Here is a 17,156-nt window from a genome sequence, read left to right on the forward strand (position 1 = left end):
TGTTTACCTGGAAAACCCACCCAACTTTTAAGAGTAGATCTGTCAAGTCCCCAGGAACATGTGAGCAAGGAAGTAAGATTCAGAGAGAGTCTCATTAATCAGGTCTAATGCAAATAATAATAATAATAATAATAATACAGAATTTTAAATAAAATATACTTATTTAAGTAAAACTCTCTCATATATTAGCAAATACATTAAAGTGGGGCCTCTATGAGTTGTTCAAACTTTTTTCTCCCAGTTTCCTGAACTGAAGGACTAAAGCCTCTCTTAAGAGAGAAAAACATCCCTCTGCTCTTAATTTGCCACGTTCTGAAATATTTCCATTTACTTTCTCAGACTATGAGAGTTCTCTTACAAAGGCCCTCCTATTCCTCCCTGACTTCATGACTTCGCTTTGGAGTCTTTGAGCTGAATCAACAGGAATGACATTCTAAGCCTTACCTAGCTCATCTACCATGTCAGTTCTTACAGGGCACAAGATGTTCATTTGCCTAGGTAATTGCATCTTGTTTGCTCTACTTTACATCTTGGCACAGCAACAAAGACCTGGAGATTCATGGGAAGGCCACCTACTTACTATATTTTATGTCTCAGCCTTTCTTCCAGGAATGCCAGACAGCATGTGGTAGAATTATCGCTTTCTCTTCCAACTATCACTGTGGGGTTGAGAGAAGGTAAATGGCAGGATTAGGGCTTGAATCCACATTTTATCATCTGTGACAGCCCTCATAAGATCCAAATACACTTGGATGTTAAGAAATCAATTTTTCGAATTGCAGACATGCTGTCAAGTGCTACAGTGTGGAAGAGGATGAGACTTCCTAATGCTGGGAAGGGGTGAATCAGGCAAAAGCGAGGCTTTATCTCCTGTGGATGATCTGCTTGCATTTTAGGGGTCCCAGAATGGCTTTGAGTAGCAACAGTGAACACCCGAAAACGTGGTTTCCTGGTTGATAAAAACCGAAGCCCACAGTGTTGCAGTTTGCAATACAGAAAACCATGCAGCTATATTGAGCAGCACTAGGCAAGACTCTTGTCATTTTTTTTAACTTTAAAGATACTTTAAAGAGAATTTATGAGAGCCATGTGAGCAGTTGACATACAACAAAGTACAAGAGATATGGCCTTGGTTAAGCGCTAAATAAGGATTCCAAGGAAATTGCCAGGTTCAATTTCTGATACAGAGCTAACGTATACAAGAATTTCAGACACCCTCTCCTTATAATGCCATATTATATCTGATTTTAAGCTGGACAATTATCAACTGGATGCACAAATTATTGTGCGTGTAGCTGAAGACAAAAAAAAAAGTAAATGTGCTTGGGTGTATAGAGTATGTTTCATGAGCTTGCATAGAGTTGCATACAAAGCTCAATTAAGAAATTGAAAGGCTTGCTCAACTACCGTTGCAGCAATTCTAGCAAGACATTGTGGGAGAAAAATTGACAAGTAGTTCCAGTCTTTGCTTGGGGATCAAATATAATGTGCAACCAGCCATAGGCTTTGTGGAAGAAGGTGGTAAATGCAAAACTGTTAAGTAAATAGGGAGAACCAAAACCAGCTTTTGGGGGTAATGATGGAGGAAATGCACATCTGTGCAGATGTGGTTCAGAAAGTCTGCTGATTTAACAAACACCCAGTGGAATTTCTGCAGATATATGACACCATGAGGTAGAATGATGAAAAATTCCACAGGAAATAAAGAGGGAAATATTAGCTATGGCTTGTTGTTTCCTCATTAGCTAAAATCTCACCTATACAGTAAACTGTCATTTTATTTATTTGTAATGATTTATTCTTTGTATACTTTTGAAAAAAAACTGACATAGCAGAAATAATTAAAGTGAAAACAACTCCAGTGTTTAAAATCTGCAAACATTTTAAAATTGTTAAATTAAAAAGATGTGTCTTAATTTTTTGACAAAATAAGAGAAAGGGGAGCTAGTTCAGAAAAAAGAACATTTTGCCATTTCCGAACAATGCTGGAGATGTTTCTCACGTGCCTGAAAAGCAGGCCTGTATGACAGATGTTGCTCTCAAAAGGGCCTTTTCTGCCAATCTTAATGCCCGAATAGCTTCATAGTGATGTTCTCTGAGATAACCAAACTGAAGACGTTTAAAGCTTAAAAATTAAGCCTGTCACCTTCAATTGATTCCAGAAAACAGCTGGTTTCTGTTCATTCATTCTTTGTCTCTTATGTGTACAGGTCCAGTCGTTTATTATTGAATCTGCAAGATTCTGCTTTAATGAAGAAATGTGGCTAATAAATATAAAATAAGTAAAACTATTGCAGACCAGTAGAGCCTACTGCAGGATTCTAAACATAATCCAGACAAGGCATGGATTACTATTGCCAAATCAAAATGACTAAGGAATGATGAAGCTGATGCATGAAAATGCGTTCCTTTTTATTACCACTGGCACTACCACCAGCTGAAGATCCAGAGATAGTGTCGGATTCAGAAATATCCTTAAGCCCCATCCACTTGTGACATCGTCATGGGCCTGTCTCTTGTGTTTTTGCCTTCTGAAACATTGTCTTTGAAAATGTGGCTCACAGCTGAGGGAAAGTTGTCATCCTGAAATCAAACATCAATCATCAGCTGTGTGGTATGATCTGCTCAGTGCTCGATAGCTCCCTGCCCCCCCCCCCCAAAACAACATAGCAGTTTTAAGCATGAAACAAAAGTACATTTATAGAGCTTCTGGTAGTCAGGCAAACAGACTTGGCTGACATGCCCCATTTGGACTGGCAGGTCACAGAGCCTATGATTGTTTTGAATGCTGTGCCTGGGAGTCGCACTATATCAACAGTGATGATATTTTCTTGGGAAAAATTAAAGGTCAAACCTGAAAAAGGGGCAGATCTGAAAGAGGTTCATAAGTATAAAAAAATTATTGTGTATGTTTATAACTTTGCTTTACCAAGGAAAATTCAAGAGCAAAACCAAGAAAAACTTTACAAAAATGCATATTCTAATAAACATATCTAAAATCAAACAGAATATGTACATTTATTTTAAAAAGACCATGTAATTTCCATATTTTTCACATGAATGTGAAAGACTGTATATTAAATTGTACCGTTTGTACGGTAAAAGTTAACTGACCGAAATAAAGGACAAAAGCGAGTTTTTGAAAAATAAATACAGTAAATCTAAAGGACAGTTTTCTGAAATAAAGGATTGTCCTTTATAATAAAAAATGTACGATCACTGTAATTTTATCAGAAAAACAGGCCTGTATAATTTTGAAGGGGCCAGATTTCTCTTTTCCTGTGTGAGGTATATGAAGAAATATCCACCAGCCAAATTGTCCAGGCAGAGCTATACTTAAGGAACCTTATAAAAGGCCATCAGTCTTCACAACTGAATATGGTCCTTTCTCTACTTCTAGATCCATAGCTGTAAAAAGTTTTATAATCTACACACATTTATGCTCCATTACTTCCCTTTAAAAGTGCTATTGGATCCATTTTTTTATTTACTATAACTATTGACTATCAAATCTCAAAGTACTCCATTGTGTTTTGTCTGTCAAAGTTAATAAGATGAGATAAGGCAGTCCTCATTTAGCGACTGCCTCATTTAGTGACCAGTCACAGTTACAGTGGTGATGAAAAAATAACTTTATGACCACTCCTTGCATTTATGACCTTCTCAGGTCTATAAAGCAAAGGAAAGCTGAAGCACAGTTGTGGTTTCACTTAGTGGTCGCTTCGCTTAACGATCAAGTTGCCGGTCCCAGTTGTGATTGCTAAATGAGGACTACCTGTATATATTCTTCTGCAAATTGGAGGAGTGTGATCTGACCTTTCAGTTTAGTTTGAAATGATTTTATGCAGAGGAGCTAGACCCATATCTGTTTTCTGGGGAAAAAATGCAACTATTGGTCCCAAATATACTTTCCGTTCTCTCAAGGGGTTACTGTGCAGGCAAACGTGGATATGAAGATGACCTTCTCTGTCCTAAGTAGTCTGATACTGAAGTGAGCCATTAACCTAAATCTGTGTCATATCTGAGTGACTAAGAAGAATACACATGCTCTGATTTAAGGAGGGTTACCATATTTGACAGATCAGTGGAGCAGTGCATGGTAAGGACGGTGATAAAGGATGCTGAGGCTAATGTTAAGGAGCAGCAGAAGAAGAAAATCAATATCCTAATCTTTTAATAGCAAACATGGGTACCTGGGTGCTGATTAATTCAGAAACAAAACAGGGCCACCAAAAAATAATAAAGCAGTTTTACTTACTTGGGAATTTTCTAGATAGTCAGCAATATATAAATACATATATCTTAAAAGAAAAACTAAAAATCAAATGCCTTTAAATATAAGACTTTACAGAGAGTAATGTTGTCAGCTGAGCCTGAGATAGCAAATCAATCTAAATTCATGTCAGAAGGATTTATGTATTATTCTGTTTCATTAGATTTTCTGATTTAAAAAAAAAAGTGGAAAATAATTGTTATGTGCAATTTCCACAAATACATGCATGTTTCTATACAACTTTCCATGATGTAATTTTAAACAGCAAAGCTCCTAATGGAAACTTTTGACAAATTCAGCTGTGCCTAATACACATTTTTTGTATATATTGCAAGCCCTTTTTTTGAATACACATTTTTTAAATGTACCTTTTAAATTAATTTTGGAGGCTAGAGTAACCTGTTCAGTACTGCCTACAACTGATCTCAGTTTGCTAAATCACACCATTCTATCTCAATTTGTGATAGATTTTCTTTTCTTTGCCACTGTACTAAAATCCTTCATTTTCCTATACAAGATTCCAGAGTCCTGAGATGTCCAAGTTCCATAGACAGTTTTTATTTCTCTGCGCAGTACAAAAATGTGAAAGATGGGGAGAAGGGGAATTGATGTGTTTAAACCCCCATCTGTGAACCATTTTTCTAGCCCTTATCAACTGGGATCTAGTATTCTGGTTGCTATATGTGTCCTTCCTTTCCTCTGTCTCTATGCATCCTGGCTGTTTAAATATTCCCTATTGGAGGAGAGCCCTGTCAGCTTCAGGTTATATGTATTGCTAGCCCATGAAAAATTAATGTGTGCTTTCTGTCTCTCCATTTCTTAAAAAAAACAATACCTGGGTCACCGGAGACAAACCATCTGGGGAGCATCATGCTGGCCAGCTGCAGAATGCAGGGAAATGTTTGTCCTTCTCTTACTCACTTCCCACGCTAAGAATTTCCTTAAATAAAATCTCCAAGATTATGTTAAGTTGGTTGTCCAAAATAAAGTTTCCATTTTGATGGAAATCAAAACTTATTTTGTTGGCTTAAAATTTCATCCAAAATACCTTTCTGCTAAAACAGCACAGTGTCTTGTTTAAGCCAGCTCTTGCTAGTTAGTTGTAAAAGAGAAGCATTGGTTTGGAAATGGGCAGTGGTCTACATATAGGCCTAATCTTTGGTTATATTCTAGAAGTTGGCGCAGTCTGTGTAAGAGCATTTCTTGCCCTTTGCTCACTATGGTCCTGGATAAGCAGGAGAAGACCAATTCTGTCCTTTGACCATTGTGAGAGCCCCCTTTAGACTGGCTCCCCCTCTGGGCCACTTTAGACACAAGAAGATTTGGGTGCTGACTTAGAGATTAGTGGTCCAATTGGTTTTAGGAATTGATTTTTGATCCAGCAAATTTCTGGCCTGTTTTTTAATTAAAGATCTGTGGGAATTTACCAGATCAGTGCAGGATGCAAATAGGAGTTATTATATTATATATAATATGAGAAGTTAGGGCTCTTTGAAAAGTACTGAAGAATACCCATGTGTCCACATAACATGTGTTTACATGGCCATTCCTGGAAGTGCTGGGAAATAAGTAGCTTCTCTTGTTTCTACTGTAAGTATGACAATTTTAAAAAACATTCTGTGTTTTGTAATTCTTTGCCATTTTGCTAAAGAGCTTTCATTGCTATACTGCTTCTCTGCAGGTATAACTTGTGTTTCCAGGGTCATCCTTTGCTCTGGATGAAGTTACACAATTTGTAATGGTATGTGGGAAAGACCTTGGGAGATGGGGCAAAGAGATGCTGCTAGGGAACAGTCAGATAAAAGAGGGCATAGCCTGCAGCTGCATAGTGGCTAGAGCAAGAAGCTCAGAACGGACCCTCCCTAGCTTCTCAGGCTGTAAAGGAGATGGTAGGGGATTTGTACTTTCAGACTTGCAAGGTTGATGTCAACCTTACCAGGTAGACCAGACAGGAAACATGACTAGATGAGCTAGTTCTACTTTATTGTAAGGCTACATTAACATAACCTTGCAAGTCTGAAAGCTCTTGCTCTGTCCACTGTGTAGCTGAGGGCTACACTATTTCTTATCTGACCATTCCCTAGGCAGCATCTCTTTGCTGGGTCTCCCAAGGTCTTTCCCATACCATTACATAATCACTTGAAAGACTTATTATTAATTCATTGGTCTGCCTTTTGAAAATCAAACTACATGTATCTTTAAAAGTTATGTTTTTATTCAAAAGTTACTCTTAAGTGTTAATTGAGATATTAGGGTAGGAAAGGGAGAGGGGGGCTTTGATCTCCACTGTTATCCCTTCAGAAACCACACTTGTTTCAGTGAACTAAAGCTGCCTTCCCCCATTGCTAGTGTCTTCACCAAAGGAAGAAAATAGGTACTAACTCTGTCTTTAAGGTAATGACTTTGAGAATGGGTAATATGAGAAGAATTCAGTGTTTGTAAAAGCAAAATCTGCAATAGTTGCTTCTTGCAAACAAGCCCTTCAATAGAAATTGGAATTAAACAGGTGATAAATGCAGTACATATGACTCATTCCCAAAATATGAGGTAGTTGCATGTAATGGATGAAACCACTTAACTAAAAATCATGCCTGAAGACTTGCAAGAAGTCACTTGCAAAGCTGACAAATTCACTCACAGTTCCCCCAGCCCTGATCCCATGTTTGATAGCAAATCTTGTTTGAGACTAGCAGTTGTGCTGGCCCTCAGGAGATGACATGGGAAGGAATTAGCTGTCATTTGGAACTGTCTCCTAAAATCATAATTTTTATTTGTTTCTTCCTCTAACAGAAATCCTTTTGGATACAACAGGAGAGACCTCGGAGATTGGATGGACTGCCCATCCTCCTGATGGGGTAGGTGCTTCCCTTCATTCTCTTTTGCTGGGAATTGCCCACCAGTTCAAGACCTGGTAATGTTACGCTCTGCACATAACCAATACTCACAGAGAAGCCAAGATGTATTGGCTGAGATTTCTGATGGTGTCCCCCTCCAAAGACAAGCAGAGAAAACTAGAAAGGATTGTAAAGTTTTTGACTGCTTTTCTCTGTCTGACCATTATTTATCTCTGCCAGGGTTTTGGATCTTCTGTCTGGGCAACTTCTTGGAGTATCACCATAAGGGGAGACAAGACAGGATTCTTCTCATATTAGATCCACAAAAGGGAATAGATTTAATTGTTATTTCTTTAAGGGCAAAATTTTGTCTTTTTTAAAGGAGCATTGTACAAAGCATTGCCAGAGAGCAACAATGATCAGTGCTGAATAATCTGCACTTTTTGCCCTAGACTAGGCTGATATAGTCTTCCTTTAATTCCATGCGAATTATAGGTGCAAAAGAGAATGGAGATCCATATTTAGAGCCTGGTCTTCAAACTCATTCGGTAGCCCCAGTTTGAAGGGGAAAGGAAAATATATGACAATATTGCGGTTGAACCACCATAGCACTTTCAGCCTGGTAGTCTTTCCAGCTGGGGTGATAGTACCAGAGAGTGGCTGTGGTGTAGTTTACAACACATAACTTTCCTAATGTCTCTTTATGCTATTTTTTCTGATGGCTTTGTTGAGAAGAGAAAACAAGGAAAAGACTTATGGATAGCTACTAAAGAAGAGCAAAATCAGGAGTGTTGTCTGAGAAAAATGAATCCAAATGTCTTATTAAGACAATGTTCTATTAGGCAACAAATATAAGTCTCAGAATTTGCTTAAAAATTCAGAAGAAAATGGGCAGAAAAAGTTAAAAATATAAAAAGTATTTAAACTATGCCCCCCCTCTGCATTTTTTTCTGGATTTTTAATCCTGTTGACTGACAAAAAGTTCTTGGAAACTCAAAGGCTGACTTAAAAAAGTATCCATGTGTTCCTTTGAGTCTGGGATACAGTAATAACTCTTTAAAAAATCCAACTGTATATTCCAATTTGACTGTAATCCAATAGGACATATCTCAAATAATCCAATGGTCTGTATTCTGATGGGAGAAACCTCAAAATTGTCGAGCGCTTGGCTATAGAAAACAACAGGAATTTGGAACAAGCTGTACGGACCTTTGTTTTTCATCCCATGGCCACGATGATAGATGGGATGGTAGTATGTACTGATTGCTACCTGCTACCCTACCTACGTAAAAAATTCCCATGGGGTGATTTTTATTTTGAAAAATATTTAAAAATTCTCTTAAGAAATAATGGATCCCTTTGACCATTTTATAGGTTCCATGGTAGATAGCAATTAGGAGATTCTACCACCTTTTTAACACATCTAGCAAATGTTGCACTCTTTGTTTGTGAGTGGAAATCTTACCTCCCTAAGAAGGAGAAACTCAGAAAGAAGCAACTGTGTTATTGTTCTCGTTGCTAGATTTGTGTGGCTACAAAAAAGTGCTGCCATTTAACTCTTGCTTGAATAATTTATTACCATGGCAAAAAAATTAAATAGAGTATTACTACTGCATTAGCAGACTGTCCACGCCAGCAAAAACTGAATTTAAATACACTTTGAAAGCTCAACATCAACGCTACACAAGAACATGCCCAAAGCTTAACAAATGAACCAAGCCAAGTTATAATGTTTCAATTTTAGGCATGCCCTAAAACTAAATATCCGCAAGATACAAGAGCCAAAACTCACCATGTCAACCAAACCAACACAGAAAGTAGTGTCTGTCAGTACTAGTATAGAACATGTTAGTGGAAGAATTAACTTCCCCAGTAAGTAAGCAGGTCTTATTTGGGAAAGATTTTTTCTTCTTTCTCTCCTCTCTAACCTACCAGTCCTTACCCTACTCAAAGCTAAACTACAGGACTTTGAAAGACTCCTTTTTTAGAAGGGGGAAGAGAGGTTGGGGAAGTTGGTCAACACAGGCAACCAGACACTTATCAGCAAAGCTCCAGTAGCAGTATTAATCCACTCTGGTTCCATTTGGTCAGTCACAGCAGTCCAGATCTTCTGAAACAACAAAGCTTCCAAAACGTTCAGGTCCTGATTCACATACTTCATAAATGGCTGGTTCCCCTCAGCACTCTAGTCCCATATCACTTCTTGCCTAAGCTGATAGCAGCAGTTATGTGACTAGTATCTGATCCATCCAGCTAGGCTGGAAACATCTGGAGAAAGGACAAGTCAGTCACAGGCCATAAAACAGCATAGCACCTGGACCACTCAAAATGCTCTCTCTTGAAATTTTGATTGCAGTCTGAGGCAAAATCAGAAAAAAAAAATTCTCAGACTTAAAACTCATAGAATGTGAGTATGGGCTTCATGCTTGGAACACATGGAACAGCTGGTAGAATATTCTGCACATCTCTACTCACAGTTTTAGAAGTCTTCAATTGGTTTATTACTTTAAAGATGATCTAAGCAACATTTTAAAAAAACGAGCTGAGAAAAAGGGTCTAGTGCCTCCTCAGCCTGGAGGAACTTTCAGAATCTTTGGGGAAAAGCAACTGCTTTTTAGTTTACTTCTTCCTTTTTTTCCCTCCCACTAAGGAAGCTCAAAGAGCAGCATATTTGGGTACAATTATTTTTTTCCTAAGATGGATGGTAATTAATGAAACACATATGCATTAAGTAAAAAAGCATACAATCTAGAGTGATTTGACGTGTGGGGAGTGATTTTTAATATCAAATTTTTCATGGATGACATGGAAGGAAAAGTTGTTGGACTTATTCCTCATCCAGAAGAGTTGTTCTATTTTTATCTAAGTCTAGGACATTAAACAATCCTAGAATCTTTTGTTTTGTTTTTTTTGGGAGGAAACAAGGTATAGAAAGAAATTACTCTGGGCAGAAGAGATGTGCAAATGATTTCCAAGAAACTGAACAGTCCCTTAATCTACAAGGCATAGAGTAAGGAAAGTCTTTGGTGTTGGGAGTGCGGGAACCAAGTAATATTAATCTTATATTAGCCCACTAAACTCTGAGAAACCTCTGAACTTGGTAGAGCTAAAATTTAGGCCAAATCAGTATTATATCATTGTGGGGAAGATGGGCGGGGGGAGAAATCCAACAAACAAACAAACAAACAAATAAATAACATATTCTGTGGCAGGATCCAGGTGGTTGTTCTCATACATAGAAGAAAACTATTCCCAATCCCATAGGATTTACATTTCCAGCTTGTCTCCTTTCTCCTCCCCTCCCTTCCCCTCCCCAACTCCATACAGTGGGATGAGGTGAGTGTCTTGGATGACAGGAAGCATCTGATTCGAACATTTGAGGTGTGCAACGTTGCTGAGCCGGGACAGAATAATTGGCTGCGTACTCATTTCATAGAACGCCGTGGAGCCCACAGGGTTCACATCCGCCTCCGCTTCTCTGTTCGTGACTGTGCCAGCATGAGGACTGTGGCCTCTTCCTGCAAAGAGACCTTCACCCTTTACTATCATGAATCGGAGGCTGACGTAGCCACTCCCGAGCATCCCGAATGGCACGAGGGCCCCTGGACCAAAGTGGATACAATCGCCGCTGATGAGAGCTTCTCTCAGGTGGACAGCTCTGGGAAGGTGGTGAAGATGAACGTCAAGGTGCGAAGTTTTGGGCCACTGGCCAAGAAGGGTTTCTACCTGGCTTTTCAGGACTCTGGGGCGTGCATGTCTCTGGTGGCTGTCCAGGTTTTCTTCTACAAATGCCCTGCAGTGGTGAAGGGTTTCGCCTCTTTCCCAGAGACCTTCGCTGGAGGTGAAAGGACTTCTTTGGTGGAGGCTCCAGGAACTTGTGTGGCTGACGCTGAAGAAGCCAGCAGCACTGGCTCCTCTGGAGTGAAGTTGCACTGCAATGGGGAAGGCGAGTGGATGGTGGCGATTGGAAGATGCGCCTGCCGTGCTGGCTATGAGCCTATGGACAGTGAGAGAACCTGCAAAGGTAAGAAATGGATGCTCCAGGCAGCGTCCCTGGCACTTCTCAGGTCAGCCTCTTGGGAATAAACACCAGCAGTATCTTTGATAGTAGTTTCCAAACAGTATGCAAGAGACATTGAGTCCTGTAAAAAACAAAAGTTAAAGCTCCTGTGAGTACAAGATATATAATCCCCAGAAGAGGTTACCTATTAAGCTTTTGCGTGATTTGCTCCCATAAGCTTTTCTCCTTGTAATCAACTTTTGCTAGGCAGAACATGCACATCTCTATATTGAATCAATTTGGGGCAATTAGTCACACTTGATATAAGCCTGTGACTTTCTTCAAAAGAGATTGTGAATATGGTTCAGCCTTGTTGGCTGGTACCCTCTAAAAGTTACCAGCCACGTTTTACTTTTATTAGCTTGCTTCCTAAAAGTATAACTATATTAGTTATTTATGTCGCATGAACATTAACAGTCTGAAATAGGGATTAAGTAATTCATTATTTCTTGCGTTTTAGAAAAGTCTTCTTGCAATATCACATAGATGTGATATTTTCTTATGTAGTTTAATTATCTTATTCATTGGTCTTTATAATTTTGTGAGGAAGAACCAGTAAACTGCGTTACTGTACTTAGAGAAGTTTACACTAGTGAATCTTTATGCTGCTGTTTTTGTTCTGTTGTATATTAATGTTTATAAACTGCCTTGAGTCACAAAATGACAGTGAGCAGCATACAGACTTTTAAATAAATAAAATAAATTGATGGCTATTACAAGTAGTCCTTGCTTACTGACTGCCTCATTTAGTGACCATTTAAAGTTATGACAGTGTAAAAAGCCAGCTTTACGAACAATCCTTGCATTTACGACCATTGCAGCATCCTGCAGTCACATGAGCTCCATTTGCATGCTTCCCAAATGGCTTGTGGCAAGCAGAGTTCATGGAGAACATGGGAGTAAAATTGCAAGTTGCTGTCACGTGATATTTCACTTAACGACTGAAGCAAGCCCATCATGGTCATGTGATTTTCCGCTTAGCGACTATAGCGCTTAGCAACGGAGTTGTCACTTCCAATTGTGGTCTCTAAGCAAGGACTACCTGTATGCCTATCTTTTGGTGATGGAACAGAGGGATGTCATTTCTTCACTAGTGATTTATAGTGTCTTCATAGCATCACCAAACCATTGTTGAAGTGATAAAAGTGTCAAGATAGCTTTTATTTCGGTGTAACGATGGTTAGATGACTGTAGAAGACACTATAAATTGCTAGTGTAGAAATGCCTGGAGAAGAAGAAAGAGAAAAAGGATAATTAAAAAGAGAGAACTGAAAGTAAATTCTATATTTAAGGCTTCAGTTAAAGGAATATTTATTTTCCTTTATAAATTTATATTACTAGTGAAGATGGATGATAGCTTTCTACAGGATTGGTTCAGAAGTCTATGATTACAAGGTGATGTGTGAATATATAGTTCAGAGACATTCTAGAACTACCTTTCCATGCTTCACATCAATAGAAATCTGTATTTTCAAATTATTGAAGAGCTTCAGAACCCAATGATACTTAAGCATTTAATACTGATAACATACTTTTTGGGTTTCCAAAAATCCACTGCTCAGGAGGAAGTCTTCCTTGATTGTCTGATGAGTAGCATTCCCAATAGCATACCAATCATCTTGTTCTCTCACTTGTAGATTTCCAAGGGAGAGCATCAGTATCTTCTGAAAAACAAAACAAGAGTATCTCCATACTCTACACAAATAGAGAAGACCACCTCGCCCTCTGTCCAGCAGCCTATGCATGCCATAGGACTCAAAGGGAAAGAGGATTAGTGGCAAAGAAATAATAACAAGCCCTGATCCAAGTTTTGTGGGTGTGCTCTGGGTGTTCCAGGCCACCAGAAACTTGTCAGATTTGATCCTAGTTTGCAAAGGTACCAGTCTGAGTGGTAATCCTGATTTTAACCCAATGTTTCCCCTTTTCTCTCCCTAATAAAAATGGAGGTAGCTGGGACAGGCAACTGCCTTGTTTTCCAAACGAACAGCAAAGGAGCCTTTGCTTAGCCGTTTCTTCTGTGCAGATCCAATAGTAAGCAGCAGCGGTTAAAAATCATATTTGTAGTAACTGGGCCCAAAGGATAGGAGAAGCCCATTACTACTGCCTTCCTTCATTACAGTAGAAACAGCCACCTGCTCTTCTCTGTCATAGTTTTAATTTTCAGCTTTCAGCTGTGAACCTTGAAGGATACCTCAAGCTATCATGCTCATTCCAAGTATTCCATAACGGTTCGAAAGTAATCTTAAATTCCAAAACAACATCCCATATTGTGAAATTTGGTGTACGTATTACTCTGTGCTTTTCCTTCAAGAATTAAACTGGACTGCTCATCTATACGTGGCTTCCAAACTGCCTTACCCTAACTTAATAGCAGGAAGTGGTATTCCAGGTTCCCCCAAGTAATTTGCAGAGAGTTTGTGCTGCGACGGCGAGCGATATTAGATAAAATTGCGCCTTAAAGTTTAATAAATAAAAAAGCTAGGAACCAACAGAGCTCCATACAGACCACCAGTTGCAAGTATTTCTGCTCCCCTGAACAGAGCTGTAGTGGAATATGGATCTGGGTTCTTTCTTAAGTGGAGTTTCAACCCAACACCAGCTCTTCCTTTAGTGTTGTTTGACATTTTGTTGTTGTTCAGTCGTTAAGTCGTGTCCGACTCTTCGTGACCCCATGAACCCTATTGCGCCAGGCCTTCCTGTCCTTCACTGCCTCCCTGAGGTGGCTCAGTTTCATGCTCATGTTTGACATTAATCTTAAATATAGTTGACATTTGTGCAAAAATCTAAATTTGTAGTTAAAACCAGTGAGGAAAGTTCTTTCTCCAGAAGAGAGAAACTGGAAAAAGCATACAATCGTCCATTCCATTCCCAGTCAAGAGTATCATGTATACACAATCTGTTATGTAATGAAAAGTAATATAATATACAGGCCTGATGAAGCAGCAGAGACACTTTTCATAGTCTGCTTTACAAATGAACATTCAGCGTGGGGGCTGGGGTGAAAACTTTTACAAAATTACTGGGGAGGAGATTGTATAGCATTTCTTTAATGAATTGAAAAAGGCAAAGTTAGTATTTTAGAAACATTCATGGATAGCATACTTAATTTTCTTTTTTTAAAAACGCTCAGTGAAGAGAAATTCAGAAAAATACAGATATTAGTTGCCAACTTATTCTGAATTTTAATTATGTCAAGAATGCCATAGCTCATTGTTAGTTTGTCTTTTATCTAGACATTTCTTGTTTGAGGTATGAATCACTTGCAGTATTTTTCAGTCTTTGTGGAGACATTAAGAATATTCCTTAAAGACGTGCCAACCCTCTGAGTTAAATAGGTTCTAGATAAAGAATATAAAACATTCTGATTGTTAAAAAATACACTCCTTGTGAGCTGATTTGAAGAAATTATAAATATATGTGTAGCCTTCTGTGTTACATAGACCTCTTTGTTTCTGATGAGCACATCTCAGTACAACTGATAGTGTGGCTGTTATAACACCTTTTCCTTTACAATGGGGCAGTAACTTGCATTTGATTCCAAAAAGTCCCTTGAAAACAGGAGTGTAGCAATGCTCTGCAACTCTTTCAGCTATGTCTTTTCCCAAGAAAAGGCATGGCTACTCAAAGGAGTCAGAATCAAATGCTGGAATTGAGTCTGCAGAGCCCCACGGCCACCACTTTTGCATAAAAACGGAACATCAGTTCAATGACTGATCAGATTGCTTTAATGATTGCTTACTATAATTAGACAATGTTGAAATAGTCTATGTATGGTATCACATTACAGCCGTGGCAGACCCAAACTGTGCAAATCCAAGAAGGCCGTCATGAAAGACACAGCAGTGGTATTTTTCCAAGTGATATCAGTGTCACTACAAATGAAGGCATTAATGAGAAAGAATCGGCTTTTTAATAGTCTTTCCTGATCTCCTTATAGCCACCTATGTTTTAGTCTCTCATTTTCCTTTTCAATTTTCCTGTACCCCCAGTGGGCTTCATCCCACTGAAAAATCAGATTGGCTGTGCAGCATGTGACGCCTGGTTAACTGGGCTGCCTGTGAAGCAAATCCGGGGAATAGAAAGGAGCAGCAGCTATGACACCATACAGGATTTGTGCAGTTTTCAGGAAAATCTTCCTTCCCCTCTTCCTATTTTTAGACCTGAAAATTGAGAATGAGAGCAGTGATTTCCAGATTAGTCACAGGGATTATCTTTGATATTGAAGAATTGCACAAGGAGCTGCATAAGTTTAATACACTGCAGTCAAACTTGGCAATGTGATGCAATTACTAAGGGCAAGTAAAATCAATGGCCAGAGAAAGAAGGCAAAGGTAGAGCTGCCAGATCCATCATGCTTGCACAACAGATCTGTGACAAAATGACTTTTTCCAGCCATCTGGTCATCACCTGGATTTTTGCAGTGCACATCTGGTAGCCCTATGAGAGAAAGGGTGATCATTTTGCATATTTACCATACTTAATGGGCTGCCTGAACCGTTTTTGCATCCTCTGTTAAAACATTCTCAGAAAAGAGGTGGGTTTTGTTGGTAATGGAAATGTTCCAAGACAATTGATGTTTCAGTTTAGCCATAATTATGATAACATATCATTTAATGATCTTACTTTATGACTATTTAAAAGTAGATGTCTTACTTTCTTGATTGACTGCATTAGTACGGTAAGTATTTGACCAGTGTTTGCTTAGTGGACAGAAGCAAAATCATTTCTGTTTTGCAGAACTTTGCTTGCCTCCTTTCAAGAAACCTTGTGTTGAAGACCCAGTGATCAGTACTCATTTCCCCCCTCCCCCAAATGTAGTGACTCTTATGACCTGAGTTTTATTGAAATGATAATATAAAAACAATGGGCATACAGCAGTTATGTGCACAATTCTCCCAAAGTAAATTCCTTTCAATGTACTGGAATCTGTTTCTAGTTATGTATGGACAAAATGGGAACGTGCTCATATGGCCAAATGTGACCGTGCTTCTCTAGTAGTAGCACTTAAGCCCAGTGCCAAAATTCATTGAAAATTATTGGTAGCTACTCTAGACCTGTTTCTACCCTAGCTATTAATTACTGTTTGCTTTGGTCTTTTTTAAACTGGGAGTGTCTTTTCTCTGCTCATCTCTTCCTGACCAATATGATCATTAGTGGATGTTCGGGTCCGAGTGCCAAGTCCTATGATGTAAAAACTGTGGGTTGAAGAACAGTGTGTCCATGGTGAATGCTCTGAATAAGCAGTAATTTTCCACTGTGAAAATGACATATTTACTATTGCAGGTAAATGTTCCAGACAGACAGTGGGCTAAAACATCTTACTATCAGATTTAAAACAAACAATTACCAATTGAGTGCAAGACTATTTTGTGTACGTGTGGATAATGATCTTCAGTATGATGCACAATAACTAAGATCTTAATGGCATTACTTAAGAGTAGAATCCATGCTTCTGAATGAGAAATATGTTAGGCAACTAGGGGATAAGCAACATATATGGGAGTTTGTGACAGTGCTTTGGAGCTGCGTTGCCAAAATTGCTCTGTGGATTAGTGTCCCAAACGCATTTCTACATGCAGGAATTTGCAGAAATTATGAGAGAGGGTTTGCACATTCTTTGTGGTTCCTCCCATTCTCTGGAACTCGTTCCCAGCAAAGTTCAATATCTTTTGGATAGGACCCAAAACATGTTTGTTTCAGCAAGTCCTTAATCTCCCCATGGGACTTGAACATGATCTGGCCTTCATTGTTTAAATTATGAGGTTTTGTTCTCATTTTTATTTGTTTTAAAAGGCTTAATCTGCCTTTGTAAAAAAAAAAAAAAGCTTTATTTAAAATAGTGCATAATGTGAAAAATAAAACTCAGATAAAAGATTTTCAAGTTGTACTTTTCACAGTTTTTAATTCTTGGGGAAAATTCTGATTTTAAGATGAGCAACAGCAACTTTACGTAAAATTCATCTCTAAAATGCTGAACATGGTGACTTGT

The 17,156-nt window shown here is 38.6% G+C and overlaps 1 protein-coding gene across 1 annotated transcript in view; it reads left to right on the plus strand.

The window, feature by feature from the left end:
* The window catches only part of LOC103049495 (ephrin type-B receptor 5), a 172,729-nt gene that overhangs the window by 32,983 nt on the left and 122,590 nt on the right, over positions 1-17,156 (plus strand). The window contains exons 3-4 of the mRNA XM_088138560.1: positions 7,064-7,128; positions 10,435-11,131. Of these exons, the coding sequence (XP_087994686.1) occupies positions 7,064-7,128; positions 10,435-11,131 (762 nt within the window). The remainder of the gene's footprint in view (positions 1-7,063; positions 7,129-10,434; positions 11,132-17,156) is intronic.

Source organism: Python bivittatus, unplaced genomic scaffold, assembly GCF_059951505.1.
Source record: "Python bivittatus isolate LINGU-HERP-01145 unplaced genomic scaffold, Pbiv_v1 ctg000270_np1212, whole genome shotgun sequence".
Taxonomy (NCBI): Eukaryota; Metazoa; Chordata; class Lepidosauria; order Squamata; family Pythonidae; genus Python; species Python bivittatus.